The 20,871-nt window shown below is 45.6% G+C and overlaps 1 protein-coding gene across 7 annotated transcripts in view; it reads right to left on the bottom strand.

The window, feature by feature from the left end:
• LOC135908429 (GRIP and coiled-coil domain-containing protein 2-like) overlaps window positions 1–20,871 on the bottom strand; it is a 217,187-nt gene that overhangs the window by 173,505 nt on the left and 22,811 nt on the right. For all 7 annotated transcript variants that reach the window (XM_070529776.1, XM_070529774.1, XM_070529777.1 and 4 more), the window contains 2 exons: window positions 10,962–11,129; window positions 53–3,007 (listed from right to left, as the gene is read on the bottom strand). In XM_070529776.1, coding sequence (XP_070385877.1) covers window positions 53–3,007; window positions 10,962–11,129 — 3,123 coding nt within the window. The remainder of the gene's footprint in view (window positions 1–52; window positions 3,008–10,961; window positions 11,130–20,871) is intronic.

Raw genomic sequence — 20,871 nt, 5'->3', positions numbered from 1 at the left:
AAAGAAGGCACAAGGAAACTTATCTTTTATTCCTAATGTGATGAAATCTTACCTGTTTGCTCTTGTCTGCCACTTCTTTCTTCAACTTAATGATCAAGGCTTTATATTTCGTCAGCTTGTCTTCTTTTTCCTGGACTGAGCTCTGCAGATAGGCAATCTCTTTGTCGCGTCGTTGCACCTCCACTTCAGATTCAGCTTCAGGCTCTACTAGACGTGTTTTACTAAAGGGCCCACCAACAGAAATGGTGCCCAGCATTTGCTCAAAGCTCTTTATAAGAGCCAATTCAGTAGCCAAATCTTTGCACACTGCTCTTGTGATAATACAATAAAGTGATGAAGAAGGCTCTTCTTTAAAAGAAACAGACTCCAATTTTCCTGACAATGCAGTGTGCATGCATCTTGCTTGAGAGAGCACATCTGAGTCTCCATTTCCATCTGAAAAGACTTGTGGGTTCTGCTGCCTTGAAGCATGCACAATGAGCCGAGACAAAAGTTTCAGCATGGTTCTGTGAGCACTGTACCATTCACGCAGCATATCATGCTCCATGCCAGCTTCATTATTAGATTCAGGCTGAAAGACAGCACACAACCTGGCACATTCCTTCTCATAAAAAATCAGTTGGTCCTTCAGGTGAGACAATTCCAATGTCAAACCTGCTAGTTCACAGTCTTTCTTCACAACATCACTTTTGCACTCTTGTAAATACCTGTTCCTGTCCATCAGCAATGCCTCTAGTTTTTCAGACTGCTCCAACTGGTCATCTAGCTCGCCATGGATTCGGTCAAGGAGCTTAGATTTTGCCTGCAGTTCTGCTTTAAGTTTAGAAACTTCTTCACAAATACATTCCTGTGTTTCCGTACTAGTCAGCAAGTGTGCTCTTAGAGATGAGCAATCTTCAGAAGAATGTCTGTCTGCATCTCTCGTGCCTTCCACTCCACTTTGCAAGTCTGTGCAACACCGTTTGATCTCAACATCTTCCCACCCTCTTTCACCAAGTACTGGAGCTGTTATCACTTCGCCAGTGCCAACTTCCTCCGTTTCCAAATGCTCACTACTAATAGCTGGGTTTGGTGCTTCCCGATCTGGTGGTGTTATCTGATTAGCCCTTTTCAGATTTATTTCCAACTTGTTCCAATAAGCTCTTAACTCCATGTATTGTTGCAGCAATGAATTGAAATTTTCTTGAGCTTTTGAAATTATTTTCCTAGAAGAGTCACATACACACAATTCATCCAGAACTCTAGCATGCTCCTGTTTAATGCCTTCAAGGTCTTCATAGTTTTTCCTGATTGTTACAGCCTGTCTAAGAGTATGTGCAAGGAACTGATCTTTTTCTTTAAGCTCCCTTCTTTTTTGTTCTAAGTCATTTTTAAGACCTGAAACTTGGGCTTGAAACTGTGATTCCAAGTCGGCTACTTTCTCTTCCAGCAAGCATACTTGATGTGCAGATGCGTCAAGTTCTTTGTTTAAGCAGTCTTTCCTGCTTTTCTCAAGCATCAGTTCCTCTTCTATAGCTTGCTTCTCAAACTGAAGGAGGTCTACAGCCTTCATGTTTGCACGCAGTTGTTCCTGCACTCTTTCTGTTTCCCTTTTGAGGCGCTCATAGGCCTCAGCAGAAATTGCACCTGCACTGTCCTCTCCAAGATTTTCACCACCAGCCCCACAATCATCACTATAATCATTCAGCACAAGTGTGGCCCCCAATCCTGGCAGCAGGCCTTCCACTTGAATATCCACCAAATTTCGCTCAGCTGCTTCTAGAATGAGTTGGCAGATTCGATTAAATGCCTTTAACAATACGTGTGGCTCCATATTGGCAGGAGCTATGTCCCGAAAGGCCTCTTGGTACTTCAAAGCATGCAGGGCCATATCCTTCAGCTGCAGGCGCAACATCTCCACTTCTCGTAGTGACTGCTGGTCCCTGCACTCTGCAGCTTCCAGCTCATGCTCGAGTTTCTGAGTGTGCAGCCTGTCATTGTCAAGATCGGCCTCCAGACGCCCTGCCTGAGCTTTCAACTTCTCACATTCTTGCTGAAGATCGCTGACATCCCATTTCTGAAAGTCGTAGAAATCTTTCACTTCTTCCAGCTCATCCACAAGCTTTTGTTTCTCTATTACTAACTGCTTAACCTCGATCTCTTTCGAAAATGCCTTGCTCATTGATTCTTGCAATGCGTCATAGAGTTCTTTATTTGTGTCCTTAAGCCGCTTCAGTTCCTCTGAACATCGAACACACCTGGTGTTTTTTTTTCTCTGCTCTTCCGATTCAATCTGCTGGCAAAGAGAAACTTCCAACTCATGCTCCACATTTTGGTGCTTCTCAATTTGATTTGCAAGTTTGTCCTCCAGGTTTCTTATGGCGTCCTCCAATCGTTGAGATTCACTGAATGCTAAGTTTCGGGCTGTTTCTAGCTCATCAGCAAGCCTCTGTTTCTCAGCTTCCGTCTCAACAAGTTTAACTTGCAGGCTGTTGACACTCTCCTGCAGTTGTGTGTTCTCGTTCATAGCTTCAGCAAGCAGTTTTTCCAGGCTGCTGTTGTCGTCCAGGATCTCGGCAAATTCCTTCTCCTTCGCCTCAAGGTCCTCCTTTGTTTGATACAGGTCAGACACCTGCCTCTCCAAACCATGCTTCTCTTCTTGCAGTAGAATACACTCGTTCATTTTCTCATCCCGTTGATTCTCAAGTGAGGACCGTTCCTCCAGCAGCGCAGAGATCTTCTGCCGAAGGTTGGCTGCCTCTTCATTGGCACTCTCTGCTTGCTGCAGCAGAGCCTCCCGAGCTGAGTTGCACATGTCACGCTCTTGCATTAGGGCACTGCACTGGGACAGCAGTTCCTCAATCTTCTGCTTCATGTGGCTCTGTGACACTTCCAGGATGGCCTCTGAACCAGCAGCTTCTTGGGCTTTATCTTGCACAAGTGCATCCAGCTGCTGTTGCAGAACGGCCCGTTCTGCCTGAAGCTGCTTCTGTGACTGGGACAGCTCTTCGACTTTGGAGTTGGCTACCTGCAGAAATCAATGACACAGGTTGAGGTACCATACACAAGTGCTCCTAGAATACTTGCTATTTTTTTACCAGTTGGTTGTTCATTAACAGAGACGACGTCACACGAGACCAGGAAAAAGTATTTTCTTTGATACACAACCTTACTGGTTCTCGAAACATCTGCCTATAAGTGTGTGTATTCTTTCTTGCCTCTCACTCTTGTTGTACTGTTTCTTTTATTTTTTGACACTGCCTAAGCATGTTACAACATCACATAAACAGTAAACCCTAATTGCTTGAACATGACATGCAACTGAAATAGTTATGAAATGTCAACATAATTTTTGAAAGAAAGGAAGAAAATTGTTTTTTTTTATTTAAAATACCTGTTCTTTCCTGAAAAGAATTTTGTGGTAAAAAATTAAGTACAACTTTGCAACCAACGATTAGGCTATAATTCTATGCATCCCAGTCTATGTTGCAACTAATACATTTTGTAATAAAACCATAAAAACACAAGAAATAACATTTATGGCAGTAAGGAAAGAGTTAAAAGCCCAAAGCAACACAATGGCTATGAGAGACACCATAAAATATGTTCACTCTAAGAGATATTTATTGCTTGATGTTTCTTGAAAACTAAATACATGTATGGTCAATGATAGATTTTTCAGACAGGCCTGATAACTTGGATACTTCGCGGCAGTGCCACGTACCCACTAGGACCAATGTATAACAATGTCTGAAATTTGTTTTGTTGTGACCGCGGGTCCAAAAAGGCATTATTGCAAACTACCATAGCTACCATTTTGATCATCTGGCACCCTCAAAACAGAAGCTTCGCACATCGATCCGCTGGCAGCCGTAGCCACAGCAGTCATTGTAGCCATTTGTGTTTAGCCGCATGGTGCTTAGTGTGCGGTCGTTTTGTGCTTTCATGCATTCTGCAATGCTAGGCCTAGCTGCTTCGACGTTCACTACCGAGCTGCTTGTGGTTCGGTGCTGTGTTTTAATTGAAGGGATCCACTGCTGTCAGCAATGGCGCTGACTCCACCTTTGGCATCCTTACTGATAGCTTCAAAGCAAGGAAAGGGTGTAAAAAATGTTGCATAATGCCAGTGGCCAAAAGTCAGCTTCACCGCACTATAGCGGTGTTATGTGATCAAGCATACACAATGTACAGTCGCCGACTGATTTTTCGGACCCCAAAAATTCGGACATGCTCGATTATTCGGTCTGCTTTGCAGCACTGCCATTCTCCCCATAGACCATAACGTATAACAACTGCCGAAAGTTCAGACACCTTGCAACCTCTCGTCTGATTTTTCGGACACTCCTTGAGCCAACTCGATCGAGAGCACCATGCACCGACTCTGACCGGTGCATGGTTCGACTTGCTGAATGGCATTTTTGTTTTGAACGGAGCCTCCTTGCTGCCCCACAAAGTGGCGCTACTGGAAATCCCCGCTCATTGTCATCGTTACTGCCTGGTTCAATAGAGTTGCTACAGCAGTTCCGGTCTCATCTTAGTAAGCCGTGGCAAGACAATCCAGCAGTTAATTTGTTTGTTTCTTCATGCACGACACTACGAATGGGCCACGCTTTTCATTTGTGCGACTGGTGTCGGCGTGACAGCATGGTGGTGTTTGCTTTGTGTGCTGTGTCGAGGTTGCGGTGATCCAACTTGGCATACGGAAACATCGCATCAAGTGTCGAATGGCGCCAACAGTGCCCGCGCAGACTGCGCTGGGGCATGCCGGCAAGCGGGTGCCGGGAGGCCTAGGATTTGTCGCTTTCCGATGTGCTCCCTATTGATGCCGAAAATGTTCTGCGGAGACCTGTGCAACGGTTGCATTGCGATTCCAGACACCGTCTCATTTGACAGTTTCACAGGTGCTGACGCTGCTGTACTGATATGCGCAGAACTCAACGGCGGCGAGATCATTCGTCAGGTTTCTGCTGCACCGCCGGATGATGACTCCGAGTCGGAAGATGACGCACCATTGCTACACTGCCGTCGCATGCGGAGCGTGTGCTGTGCTTCAGCCGCCTATAGGGACTGTTCTTTCAGCCGCCAATTAAGACCGTACGGCCCTCTCCGAGATTCAGGCTTATCTTATTGCGCGTAAACAGAACAGCGTGCAACAGCGCATTCACGATTTCTTCAAGCCTACTGCCGAGCCCGAATAAGTGTGTGGAAATAAAGGATTTCTTTCTTTTTTTTTTCTTAATCTGCTTTTTCGGACATTACCGCAGTCCCCGTGAGGTTCGAATAAATGATCGGCGACTGTATTGCAATGAAGCATTCCAAGAGGATACTATGTCACGGGACATAGTATGCGTTCCTTAAATTATGCTCACATGCACCTGCTATCTCCTGTCACAGTGTATTGGCACGCCTTCAGAGTTATTTCAGACATGGTTGTGGCAATTTGAGCCCTTGACAGCAGTAAAAAATATGCATTCATTTTTTTTTTTTTGGACTGCCTGAATTTTCGCTAAAAAGAGTGGTTACTTTTGCACGTACTAATGATGATGATATGAGGTTTCTAATGGTGCAAGGGCCAGTTATGGCCAAAGAGCGCCATGACAAGTGGTAATTTAAAGGATTTATTGTGAATGACGTGGACAGTGAATTCATTATGGTAGGTGTGACATGGCTGTATAAGGGCCTAAAAATTATTGCTGTAAACGGCGTAAATATATAGCTACTAAAATAATGACACTGATTACTTATGGACGTGGACGATGGCAATTGTGTTCTGATAAAAAAAAACGTACGAAAACGACACAACAGTAACACTAGAGCATCAAGCAACCCTCGAATACAAGGGCTGGTAATCACGTGTTAAATTTCCTGGCCAAATTATTTTCAGAGTGTCGGTTTCGGCTAAGAAATCTAAGACTATTTGCAGTTTAAAAAGCGGTTGATCACTAAGAAAAAATGCAGGGTGAAGAGGTATATTTTCCCGATATGCTGAAGGGAAATACTTTTTCCTCTCTGTTTCTATTGCAGGGCACTGGATAAGAACATGGGGGACTGTCAAGCTATCGCCGCACCTACTACAGTAGGAGAATCCCCGCCACTCAAGAGGTAGGAGTGAGTACTGCAAGTGTGTCCTATTCTTAATCGGCAAAGAAGGACTTTCTCGTACCGTGCTGTTTCCTCACTTTTCCAATTCCGCAGTTTTGGTTTTATAATGTGTAACTTATTGAATGCTTGTGTATTCCACTCTGCTCGCCAATGATTCCTCAATTTACGGCGCAGAAAGGGCTTTAGGTCTGTGGCAGGAATGGGGATATTTCTGTGTCGCTAAAACTCACTGACGTAGCGTTTTCGTCAGCAGCTATGTTGCCTTTTATACCTTTATGGCCAGGCACCCAGCATAGGATAATCGCTTGGTTGCACATCTATGCGGAGCACAACAAGCTATACAGCTCATTCAAAACGGGATTCTCATGTTTTCGTAAGCTAATTAGGGCTCTCACGACACTTAATGAGTCTGTAAAGACAACACGCTTAGCGACATTTCTGCGCCTCATGTGTTTAATAGCCGAAAATATAGCGTATGCTTCTGCTGTAAAGATACTAGTGTGTGGGTTTAGTGCCCCAGATGTTGAAAATGAAGGTCCGAGAGCTGCTTAAGCAACACCAGCAGGAGACTTTGAAGCATCTGTGTAAAATTCGTCACAGGAATACTTCTCTTGTTCAAGAAAATGTGATTGTATGTGAGCCTCAGGTGCTTGTTTCGATAATTCTAAGAAAAAGATGTCACATTGAATAGTTTGCCAATCCCATGGCGGTGAAGCAGAGTGGGGGCCATTAAGAGATTCTCTAAAAGAGGGACCCCTGTTTTTTCTGAGAATGCTTCCAACCGGAGAGACAGAAGAGGCCGGACACCTGGGCGGTTACGGAACAGCCTGGCCGTGGAGGAGTCGTGAATAATTGAATTACATAGATTATTCACAGCTGATTTTACCTTCAAGGCATACGAAAGACTTAAATATGTCTTTTGGTAGTACAGGGACCATTCATTAGATTCGACGTAAAGGCTTTGCACAGGACTAGTTCTAAAGGCGCCCGTTGCAAGGCGGATGCCTAAGTGGTGGACAGGATCTAGCATTTTCAGAGTACATACTAGGTCCAACAGAATTATAGACAATGGCTCCATAGTCAAGGCGTGTTAACATTAGACTTTTGTACAACTTTATTAGGCATCTCCTGTCGCTTCCCCAAGCTGTGCGTGACAACAGCTTGAGCAGATTCATAGTCTTGAGGCACTTTGCCTTAACTCTTTCGTTACCGCGAGAAAATGGCCGTTTTTCATAGGTCTCGGAAAAAATTTTTTTGCCAGTACAAGTAATACTCCAGAACACGTTGCAGCATGCCAAATTGCACATAATGGAATGCTCTTCCCAAAAACATAAGTTACAAAGCAAACAATTTATTAGGAAACACACAAAAAATTCGGAAAAGTGCCATTTTTGTGGCGAGTTGATAAAAACAAGAAAGAAAAGGCACAATATCTACATACACATTATTAAGAAAGAAAATTTAGAATATACATTTTGAAGATCAATGACTCAGGAATACTGTCTAAAAAAATTAATTTTCTGTACCGCACCGTTCTTCAGCTACATAAAAAAAACTAAAGACCGGGAACAGCTTCAGCGCTCGTGCCATGCGGTGAAGCAGTTGCGCGTTTTCGTGAGGCACAGGTGCACTTCGCAGTTTTCGCAGAAAACGTTCGTCTTTTGTTCGACTTTGCGTTCCTGATAGCACATCCTGCAGTTTCGCCTTTTCGGCATCTTTTGCGGACGGTGCGGCACTTCTTTTGGGACAGGATGTACTCTGGGAACCTCTTCATCATCAACCTCGAGCAGCTGTTGGGTGAGCTCCATCCGAAAAGAAAGTTGGTCGAAGTGGGCGCTCCTCTGCAATTCCGGTGTTGAGAGGTGTTGCTGGCGGTGCTCTTGAAAAAGAATGAAGCTATTCACAACAGCCATGTCAATACAATGAAAGAAGAGCGTCTTCCACCACCTCACGCACTTCATCAAAACGTTATAGGATGCAATCAGCTGATCTGACTTATCAACTCCAAGCATCCCCGAATTATAGTCGTCATTCAGCACCGGCTTTTCGATTGGGATGATAGTCCACACGCCGCCTCTTCTCTCTTTCCTTGTGGCTGTAACATGCCTGTTGGCAGTGTGCGCTGTTGACATCATGTGAACAACCTTCCTGTCCTTCCATTGCAAATAGAGGATGTTGTTCCGTCGGAGCCACCGAACATCACCTCTCTTTGCCTTTTTCTCCCATGACACGTCCTTTAGTTCAGATGGGAAGCACCGACGATCTTTACGCCACAAGCGAGGGTTTTGCCACAAGCCACAGCGAGCCAGGTGTGCCACAAGCGAGGGTTTTGCGATTTAGCAGGTGAGCAAAGAGAGACGCAGATGTGTAAAAGTTGTCCATGTAGATAACGTATCCTTGATTGAGGTATTTATCGCACAGTTGTGTCACCACATCAAATGCTAGTCCACTTGCACTAGCTGTTTCCCGTTTGCCTGCGTACACATAAAATTGAACGGAATAGCCAGTCTGCGAATCAGCAAGCACCCAGAATTTATATCCCCACTTTACAATTTTGTCCCGCATGTATTGCCGAATACCCGATCTTCCTTTCGATTTGACCATTCTTTCATCCACAGAGAGGTTCCGCGCAGGTTGAAAAAGTTCTGCTGATGTAGTGTTCACATGTTGCAGAAGCCACAATACGCGGTGCAGCCTGCCGTGCGTAGCTACAGTAGTCGCCTCCGGATCAGTGACACTTAGGAAGCGCAGAAGTGCAGAAAACCGTCTCCTTGGCATAACGTTCCGAGGAAGAAGCCCTGAAAAAAGCCTACTGGTATTCCAGTAAAGGTGGATGCGTGGCACGTTCACAATGCCCATATAAATGAGCAGTCCAATGAACTTCACTAGTTCGTCGGGAGTCACTTCCTTCCACGACCCATCTCTTTCAGCATAGCTTGGAAGCTCCAAAATATGCATCCAAGCATATTTATTCGTGTTCTTGCAGATGGTATTTATTACTTCTGCGGTGAAGAACAGGAGGAAAAATTCGCGCGCCGTTGTAAAGCGTCTTGCGCTGCTCCGAAGTGCTGGGCCGAGATGTGCTCCGGGCGGCCTTGTTGGCGTGAATTGAAGTTTCTTCACAGCCGGTGGCAGCACATCCTGGCCTAGCGACGTACGGACCCTGCAGATAACAAGAATAGCTCTAAGCTTGTGCACAAAGGTCAGCAGATAAGCGCGCGACGCCGGTGACTGCCCAAGGCCGTAAAGGTAACTCACCGGTGAGCAGCTGCGGATGTCCCGGGCTGACTCGAAACATCGTCGCCGTCAGAGCTTGAAGCAGAAGTGCTGTCATCTTCGGACTCGAAGCTCGAATCCTCGTCACTAAAATCAGGTGCGGGTGAAGAATACTTTCGAGCAGAACGCTTACCGCGCGGCGCAGTCGCGTCCGACGACGACGCCATGGCAGAGACCGGAGCGACTGGCGTTGTTGCGATAGTAACACCGGATGCGGCCCTCTGGCGGATTTAACAAGAGAAGCGAAACCAAAACTGCTACAAACTGGCTGTAAAGGCTAGGTATACATGTTGGACATGCGGCGGACCTTCAGGAATGCGTTTTCGTGGAATAAAACCACCCGGACTCCAAGTCAAAGCTCACCAGTGAATAGCTGGCGTCATTTTCGGGTAATTATCCCCACTCAACGCCGCCAGATAACAAAGCCGACAATATGATTCAATATTTGACTTGCTGGGAGCCTTTTGATCACAAAAATTTGACGCTAATGCTTAATTACCACGAGTGGCAATATTTTTTCTCAAGCGCGGCCGCCACGCCCCCTTTTGCAACAACACGCGCACATTAGTTCTCAAAAAGGCGCATCAAAAATCAGAACGTCGCCAGAGCGGGAAAATTTAAAATGGTTCTACAAGTGCACTGCCTAGACTAACCACTGGATGGCGCTAGCTGCACGAGAAACGATTCCAACATGTCGAAATCGGCCGTTTAAAGCATCGATCACCGGTGATCGATTTGAATAGGCGTGGTAACGAAAGAGTTAAGGTACGTCAGGTGTGGCACAAAAGTTAGCTCACTGTCTAGAAGGATCCCTAAGAATTTGTGTTCACAGCTCACAGATAACCGTTCTCCATTGAAATTGATTACGAGGTCCGCCAGTATAACCTCTCTTGTTAGAGAACAGGACGCACATACTTTTTTGAGGTTTTAGCTTAGAACCATTTTCGTCCGCCCACTTAGACAATTTATTTATGCAAAACTGTACTTGTCGCTCACAGATACTTAGATTACATGATTTAAAACCTATCTGGATTTTTCACTCCACACATACTCCCCAATTAAGAAATATGTAGTACATTGTTATGGGCAGCGCAACAAGTAGCTTTCTTGGGCTGTTTCCATAGTTTTCATGCTAGGTATATCATGTGGTCAGTGGTCAGACTCGAACAAGAAAATGATAGTTCGCTCTCTCTTGCTCTCTCGCCCACTCTCGCTCATTTGTTCGGGTAATTCACTTACATTGATAATTATCGTCGCTGGTTTCTCCACAATTTTTTATTCCAGATAAGGTAAAAATGGACACAGTGTGAAAGCAAATCAGCTTGTATGGATATACGCCATATTTATGTCAAATTAGTATCAATTTTCTCAAAAGCTGGTAGTAAGAAAATTATTAAACCACTTTCAGGCAGTTTGGTGCCTCTGCCACTGTCTCTACAAACATGCTTTCCATTTTCTGTAGCCCTGGCTCACCAGGGAAAATATTTGTAAAATTAATTTTGCGAGCCTGCAAAGAAAGCAATTTTAATCACGCCCAATAAACTTACTTCTCATATGACAAGTGCACTCATGCAATCAGCACATCCCACTTGAAAAACACTCACCCGGTTTTCAGCCTCAAGGCAATGTAGCTCTTGCTGAAGGCACTCTGTACCTTGGGTGAAAGCTGTCATCTTGGACTCTGTGCATTGCAACTTCTCCAGGCATTCCTGGTAGTTGTGGCACGTCCCGACTAGATTCTCATTAGATGTGGCTAGCTGCTCCTCCAAGACCTGAACATGCGAGCAACCAGCAAAGTATCAGATCAAGATGCAAATTAATTTCATAGTAGTACAGTGTGGGGTTCTCCTCCCGTACTCTTGGGACAAAGGAACGACAACACAGTAGAGCAAACAATCACAAAGGCATTTATTGCGCCTTTCGTAGATCAATGCCTGCTAGCTGGGTTGCTATCCGTAAAACATGCCGATGGGCACGCGACAAATCTGGAAGTCCGACTCACCGCGACCGGATAACGAGCGAATATGTTCGCCCCATGCTGGATCCCAACGCCTGGTCGTTCGCGCGAACTGTCACGTGAATGGTGGCGCATTCCAAGGTGGCCACGCGAGACGGTCTCGCAGAAGCATGGGTCGGCGCACGCGCGGCATGGCACGTCCGCACCGCTTGACGATCTCGAACCAAAGAGAGCAAGCGCCTTCCTTTCGGCGCCCAAGTAACCTCGCCTGTCGGCGGCGTTAGCAGCGCAACACTCGCGCCATCTCTCGCAGTGCGCCCCAACTACATCGACCGCCGCGGGCATCACGCAGGCCACGCGGCGAAGCCGCATTACAGGAGACGCGGTATGCGGGAAAAACATCAGGGGACGCGCGAGAGTCGCGCATCCCCACAACAGTTAAACCTCATAATAACAAACCAATATTATAACGAAATTCTCAATATAATGAAGTATTTAACTTTTTATAGTTTCTTGTCCGTAGAACACCATGTATTTAGAGCCTCAATATAGACACGTGGTTTTGTTTATCTTTAACGGGTGAGTGCTTTTCAGTGTCTAAGAAATGTTATCGCTCAGTGCGGGATGTGCCTGCCTGTACTGGAAGTTTCTCGAATGTTATTGATGGTTCTGTTGTCACCGAAGCTTGTGTAATCTGATTGCATGTGTGCCGCGAATTGTGTAGAACTTTCTGGAAGACACGCGGGTTCCACCGATTACTATGGAACCTTCGTTGACTAGAGTATAAAAGCCGACACGCTTGACTGGGAGATCAGATTTTCAACAATCACCGACTGTGTTTGCCGCTATCATCGTGCTTTCAGTGTGGCCTGTTCTTGAGAGCACAGGTTCACCCAATAAAACACTAGTTTCACCATTCACAGTTTCGCTGTTTTCTTCTCCGTGACTACCATGTGACATTTGGTGGAGGTGCTAGTTCGTTCATGTACCGGACACCCCTGACAAGCCGTGATCCAAGCCCAGACTGCAAAGACAACACCAACGTCGTCTTGGATCATCTAGCAAGCCGCCAATTGCAACAGCTGCCCCCGAAGCATGGACTTCTACTTCAGACGACCAAGAAGATTGTGGCCAAGACAACCCCAATGGCTGCCCCAGCATCCCCCCTTCTGCTGCAACAACCTCGGGATCTACCAACCTTCCATGGATCATCGACTGAAGACGCAGAATCCCGGCTGGAGACTTACGAAAGAATCGCCACATTCAACACCTGGAACTCCGATGACAAGCTGCGGCATGTATACTTCATTTTAGAAGATGCCACCAAAACATAGTTTTAGAACAGAGAGTTGACCCTGACAACATGGGGCCTGTTCCACAACGGCTTCTTGTAGACCTTTACGAGTGTTATGAGCAAGGAAAAGGCCGAAGCTCTCCTAGAAGCCCGAGCGCAACTTCCCAACGAGAGCATCGCAATATTCACAGAGGAGATGACTTGCCTGTTCAGACACACCAACCTCAACATGCCAGAAGAGAAAAAAGTTCGCTTCTAGATGAGGGGTGTCAAGCAAGAGCTCTTCGCCGGATTGATACGCCAGATTCTGAATTTGCTTTTGAGGCCACAACCATCAAGAACACACTCGAAATTAGGAACAGGCAGTTCGACCGACGCATGCTCCCAACTACACCGAAGTTAACCATTAGGCACCGCCGACCTACGCAAGACCATCACAGCAGTCGTGCGAGAGGAGCTTCAGAGGATGTTCCCAAGATCGCAGCCTCAGGTTGCCTTGATCCCTGACGTCACATGAGAAGAAATCCAGCAGCCACTGGGAAGTTCCCGAAGGGCAGCAGGAATCCCCAAAGGACCAGCCTGAAGTGATGACCTACGCCGCTGTCGCCCACTGTCAAAGTAACCCTCCACACCCGCGACAGGGTGCTGTACCAACGCAGTTCCATTGTCCGCCACCGCCTCCAGCTCACCCACCCATCGTCCAGCGCAACACCCAAGGAAGACAGATGTCTGGTGCACTTCTGACCACCTCTGCTACCACTGCAGAGAACCAAGCCATGCCTACAGCTGGTGCCCATACTGTGAAATGGGCCTACGCCGTCAATGTGCTATGCTCACAACTTGGTGAACAGCCATGTGACATCGCCGACTACATCGCGACCACTCCGTTCAGGACAGGACTTACCCTGCCACCTTCGTTATCCTCCCAACAGTGTTCACGAGATGTCATTCTCAGCATGGACTTCCTGAACCAATACTGCACAATCATTGACCTGGGGCCGTATTCTGTAGCGGTTCCTTTGGGAACCGGTTCCTTTTGGCTGTTGCCATTGGTCGGCGCTTCGATGTCGTCATCCCTGGTGGGCGGGACGACAAATTTTGATGACGTCACGCAGGTTGCCAATCATCTGGAAAGGAACCGGTTCATTGCTAGGAGCGGAACCGCGGAGAAGTGGTTCGTTTGAGTCGCGCGCGGGGGCGAGCATGATGTCGAGGGTTGCTAGGGCAACCGCGGCTGCTGGCTAATCTCGCGCCAGCTGACGAGCCGGCACCTAGACGAGACGAGACAGAGACTGCAATGGCGGCTCCCTTGGTTGTGCTGCTGGCGAGTGCCGAAAGACAACGACGCGACGAGAGGCAACGACGCGACGCGTTCGGCATGGCCGAAGAAGAGTTTCGAAGGCATTTTAGTCTCTCCACAGACATAGTGCGACGTCTTTGCGATGAGCTGGAAGGACATCTCGGACCTCAAAGATTGCGTGGTGTCGACACTACGATGAAAGTGCTGTGCGCGCTGCGGTTTTTTGCCACCAGGAGCTTTCAACAGTGCGTCGGGAATGAAGAAGCGATTGCACTGTCGTAGCCTTCGGTCAGCCGGATCATTACAGCCGTCGCCAAGGCCATTACGGTTGTGGGCAAGGAAAAAGGATGGGTTAGATTCCCATCCACGGCGCAACAGAAAGCCGCCGTCAAGGAAGGCTTTCTTAGCCGTGGAAAAATTCCAGGAGTTCTAGGATGTGTGGACGGGAGTCTGATAGCCATCGTTCGCCCTAAGAAGCTCGGCCCCGACGAAACGGAATCGTACTGGAGCCGTAAAGGGTATTACACCCTCAACTGCGTGGTCGTGAGTATTGTTCATTGATAAATATTTTCGATATGTGTTTGCGCGAATGCACGTCGTAAAAAACTTCGTTTCGTTATTTTTCATCAATTGCCGGTAATACTTGCGTTCCTATTAGAGAAAGTAGCGTTTGTGTTGTATGTGTAATGACGACTTTGATCTTTGCATAGAACACGGCCGCACTTTTTCAGTGCTCTCCAATCACAGGTGAATAGCCTTTTCGATGCTACAATGTAAACACAACACGCGCAACTTAAACCGGAATAGACGCCGTAGCAGTGAAGGGAGTCTTCGTCTGCGAGCGATCCTAACAGAAGACGAGCCCTTGTGATTCTTATTCGACGTAAAACTAAAGCATTGTGGCCAACAGACCGTAAACGCGAAAAGGAGCATCCCATCAATGAAAATGGTGTGAGGGAGAATGAGAATGTGTGGACACCCATTTGCTCTAGCTGTTAATACGGCACATGCTGTTTCCGCGTTCTTTCGCTTGTAATAGGCACTTTGTCTGAAAAAAAAAACACAGGTGGCACTCTTTAGCAGAATCTTGTACAATATGGACGGAAGAAACCAAAGGAATTATTTTGCACATTGTGTTGTTACCGTATGCCATACATGAGCATGTGAACACATGCCAACATTGCATTTGTAGGTTAAGATGACATTGTTATCATGCTGATCATTAGTTCATCTGCCTACTGCGTATGTTGATATCTCCTTTTCTGTAATTGTGTTCACTGACTGAACAGTAACTGATTGGCAAGTAATTTTGTAAGCAAAAGGTTGTGCCAGATATTTGTTGCAGTGGCACCTTCTCTTTGCTTTCCTTTATGAGGTGTGCGACGCGAAGCTGAATATCCTGGAAATTGACCCACGGTTTCCGGGATCGTGCCACGATTCTTTCGTCTGGAGGCATTCTGCATTTCGCCGCTGCCTCACTCGTGGCCTGTTACTTCATGGAGAAGTCTTGCTTGGTAAGTGCACCTAAAGTAGCAGGGCTTCTTCCACATGTAAAACATACACAGTCAAATAGTTTTGCATCCTAGCAAGCTTTAAGAAAGCGTGATTTGCTAGAAATGTGTTGTGAATGCAGCAGTACCTAATGAACCTGCAGCGACTATCGAGAGAAACAAGTCTCTCTTAAGAGGCAGATATTTATACCAGCATGTATACAACAGCTGACATGTTATGCTGTTTATTTATTAATTTCAATACACTGAATGCCATGTAGAGCGCTACAGGCAGGGGTGGAATTCTACAGAACACGTCGAAATGGCAGTTTTCAAGTATAGTGGAAAAGGGTTGGTGACAATGGACTCGGGGACCTGGTCCCTGTCCTTGGAACAAAGGAATAAGCGTGTGCGTGAAACTTTCGGCATCGACGTTAGTGATCGGTGTATAGTATATATTGTAGAATGGTGCAAGTTGCGCTATTTTGCTTTGCGTCGCAATGTGTGCGATTTTTTTTGTTACAGCGACATGTGGTGCTGGAGTGATTAGAAAGGATCAAACGGGTAGCTCGATTTTGGGTACCTTCATGAGAAGAGGTACGAAAGGTAGAGCAAGGATCCCAGATACTGGCAGCATATTCGAGAGTAGACCTTAGAAGTGTTTTATAAAATAACACTTCTGAAGAGAGAAGAGCTAATAAGTTTTAGTGGAAGATGTACATTTAGGGAGGGGCAAATGGGATGAACGGAGCAGAAAACCACGAGCATGAAATAAATATTACATGTCCAATTTAACCTGAGAACGAGATTTGCAGCCAAGACAACAGGTGAAATTGGGCTTTTCTTTAAAATGAGTTGAACTTTCTTTACAACTTTCCGGGAAGGTCAATGTTTGATAGATATTGCAACAATAAATCCATGACCCGCTCCTGTTGTAAAGGGGCCCTGGCGTAGACTGTGTTCTTGCATTGTGCCTTAATGTATCCATTTCGTTCACTGACATGCAACACTTTACAGGGGACTCTGGGTACCCGCTAGAGCCATGGATCATGACTCCTGTGCCTGGTCACCCAAATCGCCTCACGGCAGAGGGGCACTATAATGAGGCACACGCATCAATGCGAAATGCCGTTGAGCGGTGCATAGGAGTCGTCAAGAGCCGCTTCCGATGCCTGCAGAGGTATCGGGTGCTCCACTACTCGCCTCGGAAAGCAGCCACTATTGTTGCAGCTTGTGCAGCGCTGCATAACCTCTGCCTTGCAGCAGGCGTGCCTCTGCCAGATGACCCAGATGACGACGGTGCACATGACGACAGCGCACAGGGGCCAGCCCAGGCACAAGTGCCGCTTCAAGTACAGGTGCCGCCGCAGGCGCACCCTGTACAGCCTTCTCGAGCTTTGTTTCAAAGAGGCCGTGCGGTGCGCGAATCCATAGTTGGTGTGTTTCGGCTGCCCAGAAATTTGCGCATTGCCTACCTGCAAAGTGTGCGCCGGCGCATTCGCTGGCAAATGAGGCGGAGACATGTGCTGGTGTAACATGTTTTATTTTTCTTTTCATGAAGTAAATAGGCCGTGCACTTCAACATAACACATTGCGTGTGCTCACATGTGGCTAATCGTAGTATGCTGCATACTGCGGTACTGAAAAGCACATGATTTGTCTATGTTGAGCATGACAGACACACATGCAGTGACAAATAACCATGTGCCATTATGTTACTCCTTTGCTTTGTTCACTATGCTTTTGAATATTGTCTCGCCAGGGAATTTTCTTTAAATAAAGGTTATTTCCAAGGTGAATGGCAACCAATCTTGCATTGTTGAATATTGCTTTGCGATGCCTATTTTACTGTGCAGTATGCATTGTTCCAAAGCTGAAGGTGTCTGTTCATGTGTGACACACAAGCACAGCACAAGTTACACAGCAACTGAAATGTCGTTCAGAGCAATCTGTATAGCACATATTGAAACGTATAGCAACAAGCGAGACATGCCAAGCACTTTTTGGAGCAGAATTTCTTTAAATAGCAGACACTCATGCTTCCTACTGCTTTGTTTAAACTCAAGAGTTGCTTCAACATTGCATTTCTTGCACGCATGATTTCACATAATGCTCGTAATTGCTGCTTAACAAGGTGCAACTACGCTATAACACAATATAAACAAAATAATGACAATGAAACATTTCTTTATTTTATATATTGGGTACCTGCTTCGCCATTCAGGCATTACAACAGGGAGGGTACAACTCATACAAATGGACACTCAAAATTACATTCATAAAGCATGGAAGAAATCATCATTTGAACAAATACAGACAGTGTCAGGTGGTAGAGTATTTCAATCCCTTATAGTACGAACATAGAAAGAGTAGCGGAAAGCGTCACTTTTAACCCTCTATTGCATGGTGTCCCATATTTGGCACATACCAGTTACCATTCTTTTTTGCGTGTGTGAGATTCCCAGTTGAGAATGTGATACCATCAGAGTAAATCTCATAGTTATGTGCACTTATTATGGGCAAATGCTGCCATCTCTTGAGCGATATGCAAAACAGAGGTGAAGTAGATTTTGGGATGCGACGTGAAACTCTGAGGGGGCAAACACGAGCAATTGGTTTTTTTTTTTTTTCTCTGAAAATTTCGACCGCAGAAACATAGAAAAATTATTTTGGCATATTTTTTGGTCTCGTCAATTCAAGGCAGTTACTAGTTTTCTCAATTTTGCCTGCAACTACAGCAGAGAAACCGAAATCGGTGTGTGCCATATTTGGCACAGTATGAACTTGAAATACAAAATATGGTAACGTGCTGCCATCTGTTCAATAGCCCGAAGTTGCAGGTCACTCTATCACAAGATGGAATTTTGACGATCGGTACAATAAGGGCGAATTGTCTACCAAACAGCCGCCTGAGAGAGAGAGATAACATAATGCAGAGAAAGGCAGGGAGGTAAACCAGAGGTAGTTCCGGTTGGCTACCCTGCGCAGGGGGAAGGGTTAAAGGGGATAAAAAGAGAAACAGAGCGGGAGAGGAAGATAGAAAGAAAGAGAGACAAGCACGAACAAAGCGCGTACAGTAAAGAGCGGTAGGGGGCGGCCTGAAAAGCGAAAAGGAACTGAAATGTAAAGGACGTGGTGCTTCAGAGGCACTCACAAGCGCGATAGATGACGTGGAGTTATCGTGTGTGCATTGATGTGATAACCGCGCCGTGACATTTCTGTCGAGCTTTGTTGGGAGAGATCCAGTCCAAAAGACTAAGCGCTGGTTTACCTCCGCCAAGGTGTTTCGCGAAATTGATTGCCTCAGCGTAGTAAAGGTCCACAACAGGCACTTGGGTGGTGTTGACCTGCTGCACTCACTGTTTGGACTTTACTGCATACATATCAGAGGTTGAAGAAATGGCACTTTCGAATTTTTACGCCTATGCTAGACTTATCGGTAGTAACAGCATGGGTATTGTACAGGAGGGTGCAGGAGCAGCTTAGGAGGAGACAAGTACTACCGCTGGCTCATTTAAAAGCAGAAATTGCAGAATGCCTTACCTCGCATAACAAGTGCCTACCCAACTAGTGACCAGGAAGGGCTTCTAGTCAGGACATGGAATTCCAGGTTCAAGTAAAAAAAGCACAGGGACCAGCGGCCGCAATGCCACCCAAAGACGACCGATCTGACCAAGTCGGCCACTGGCCAGAATTTGACGAGCAGAAACAAAGATGTAAGCGGCCACCTTGCACAAAGAAGTCATTGGTAAGATAGAGGAAGTGCAACATTCATCTGTGCCTGAACGCAGCAAACAATTGTTTCATTTCATTCCCCACATCGCACTAAAAAGACCACCGTCCGTGAAGCTTTGTTTTCCGCCCATGGCAGCAAGAGCGCTCAGCCATCTTCATGGTGTGCCATATTTGGCACATAGCTTTATCTTTATTATTACAGTCGTGTTTGTTCATTCAATCAATAATGAAAGCTGAAAAAATGACTTTTCATAATTCATGCAATAGAGGGTCAAAAGGAATCTCACATATTTTTAATTTGTGATCTCGCCTTTTAGGAACGTGGGCGGCTGAAAATACAATTACCTGGCTATCCCCGTACTAGAGTGGTATATGTTATGAAGAAATTTTAATCTGAGGTTTCGGCGACGGTGTTCAAGAAGATGCCAATTTAATGCTTTTTTGCTTTCTGTCATGCTAAGCATCCTGTCATAATTGCCAAGGACAAACCGAACTGCCCTTTTCTGCACTTTTTCTCGTTTATCTACAAGTTCTGTAGTATAAGGATCCCAGCAAACACACGCATACTCTAGTGTACTGCGCACATGTGTGAAATACAGTTGCTCCCTAAGTTTCTGTGGCAAGCTACTAAAGTTACGTTTCAAGAAACCTAATGCTCCGGCAGCCTTGTTCCTAACATGAGTAACGTGTCTGTTCCACCATAGATCAGCAGAAAAAAATACACCTAAGTATTTATATTCTGACACTTGTTCAAGAGTAGCATTATTTATAGTGTTACGATTGCTGTCATATGAGCGCTTCCCTGTAAGGGTGACGTGGACACTCTTTTGCTCATTCAGTGACATTTTCCATTTTTCACACCATGTGGCAATCAAATCCAAATCACGTTGTAGTGCTTGTTGGTCAGATTCGCTGTTGATGACCTTATATACTATACAGTCATCTGCAAACATTCTAAATATTTATTTATTTATTTACGTGTACCTTACATGCCTTCGAGAAGGCATAGTGTAAGGGGGAAACACGGTAACATATTAGTATGGAATCGGGAAAGAAATAAACATTAGCATAATGAAAGGAGTGCCCACAAAAATTAATACATTAGCAAATGCAATATGTAGAGCAATAACAATAAATGGTAAACAACATAATAGCATAATAACATTGTAAACGTTTTTACATGTTATACAGTAGTAAGTATTGTAAAAAAATTGGGAGCGCTGAAATTCTTTAACTTGTAGAAAAAAATGCAAGAAAATTACAAAAGACATGACGTGTTTAGACGGTTGAAACGGCATATTGATTGCTTAGCAGATTGCGAAATGCAGTGTGTTTAGATTGGCATGCAATGGTATCTGGTAGTGCGTTCCATAAACAAACTGCACGGGGCAAAGTTGAAAAATTAAAAGCGTGTGTGTTGCCATAAATTCGGGTGTAGCTGAACTGATTGTTCAGTCGTTGTGACGTCGAGGATGCTTCTTTCAGGTTTGATAAGGTTAGGCCAACTGTGTGAACAAATCTGTGAAATAATAATCGTATAGAAGATGATATATTGTTCGGCAAGTCGTTAATGTAAATTAAAAAGAGAAGAGGCCCAAGTACACTGCCTTGAGGTACACCAGAGGTGACGTCAGAGAGGCCAGAGGAAAAGTTAGCAACAACAGTGAACTGTTCGCGATTAGTAAGAAAATTACGAATCCATGATAGGGTTAGTGAGTTGAGTTTATTTGCTGAGAGC

The sequence above is a fragment of the Dermacentor albipictus genome, unplaced genomic scaffold, assembly GCF_038994185.2.
Source record: "Dermacentor albipictus isolate Rhodes 1998 colony unplaced genomic scaffold, USDA_Dalb.pri_finalv2 scaffold_30, whole genome shotgun sequence".
Classification (NCBI taxonomy): Eukaryota; Metazoa; Arthropoda; class Arachnida; order Ixodida; family Ixodidae; genus Dermacentor; species Dermacentor albipictus.
Note: the sequence above shows the minus strand (reverse complement) of the source record. Positions and strands in the feature narration are given on the sequence as shown.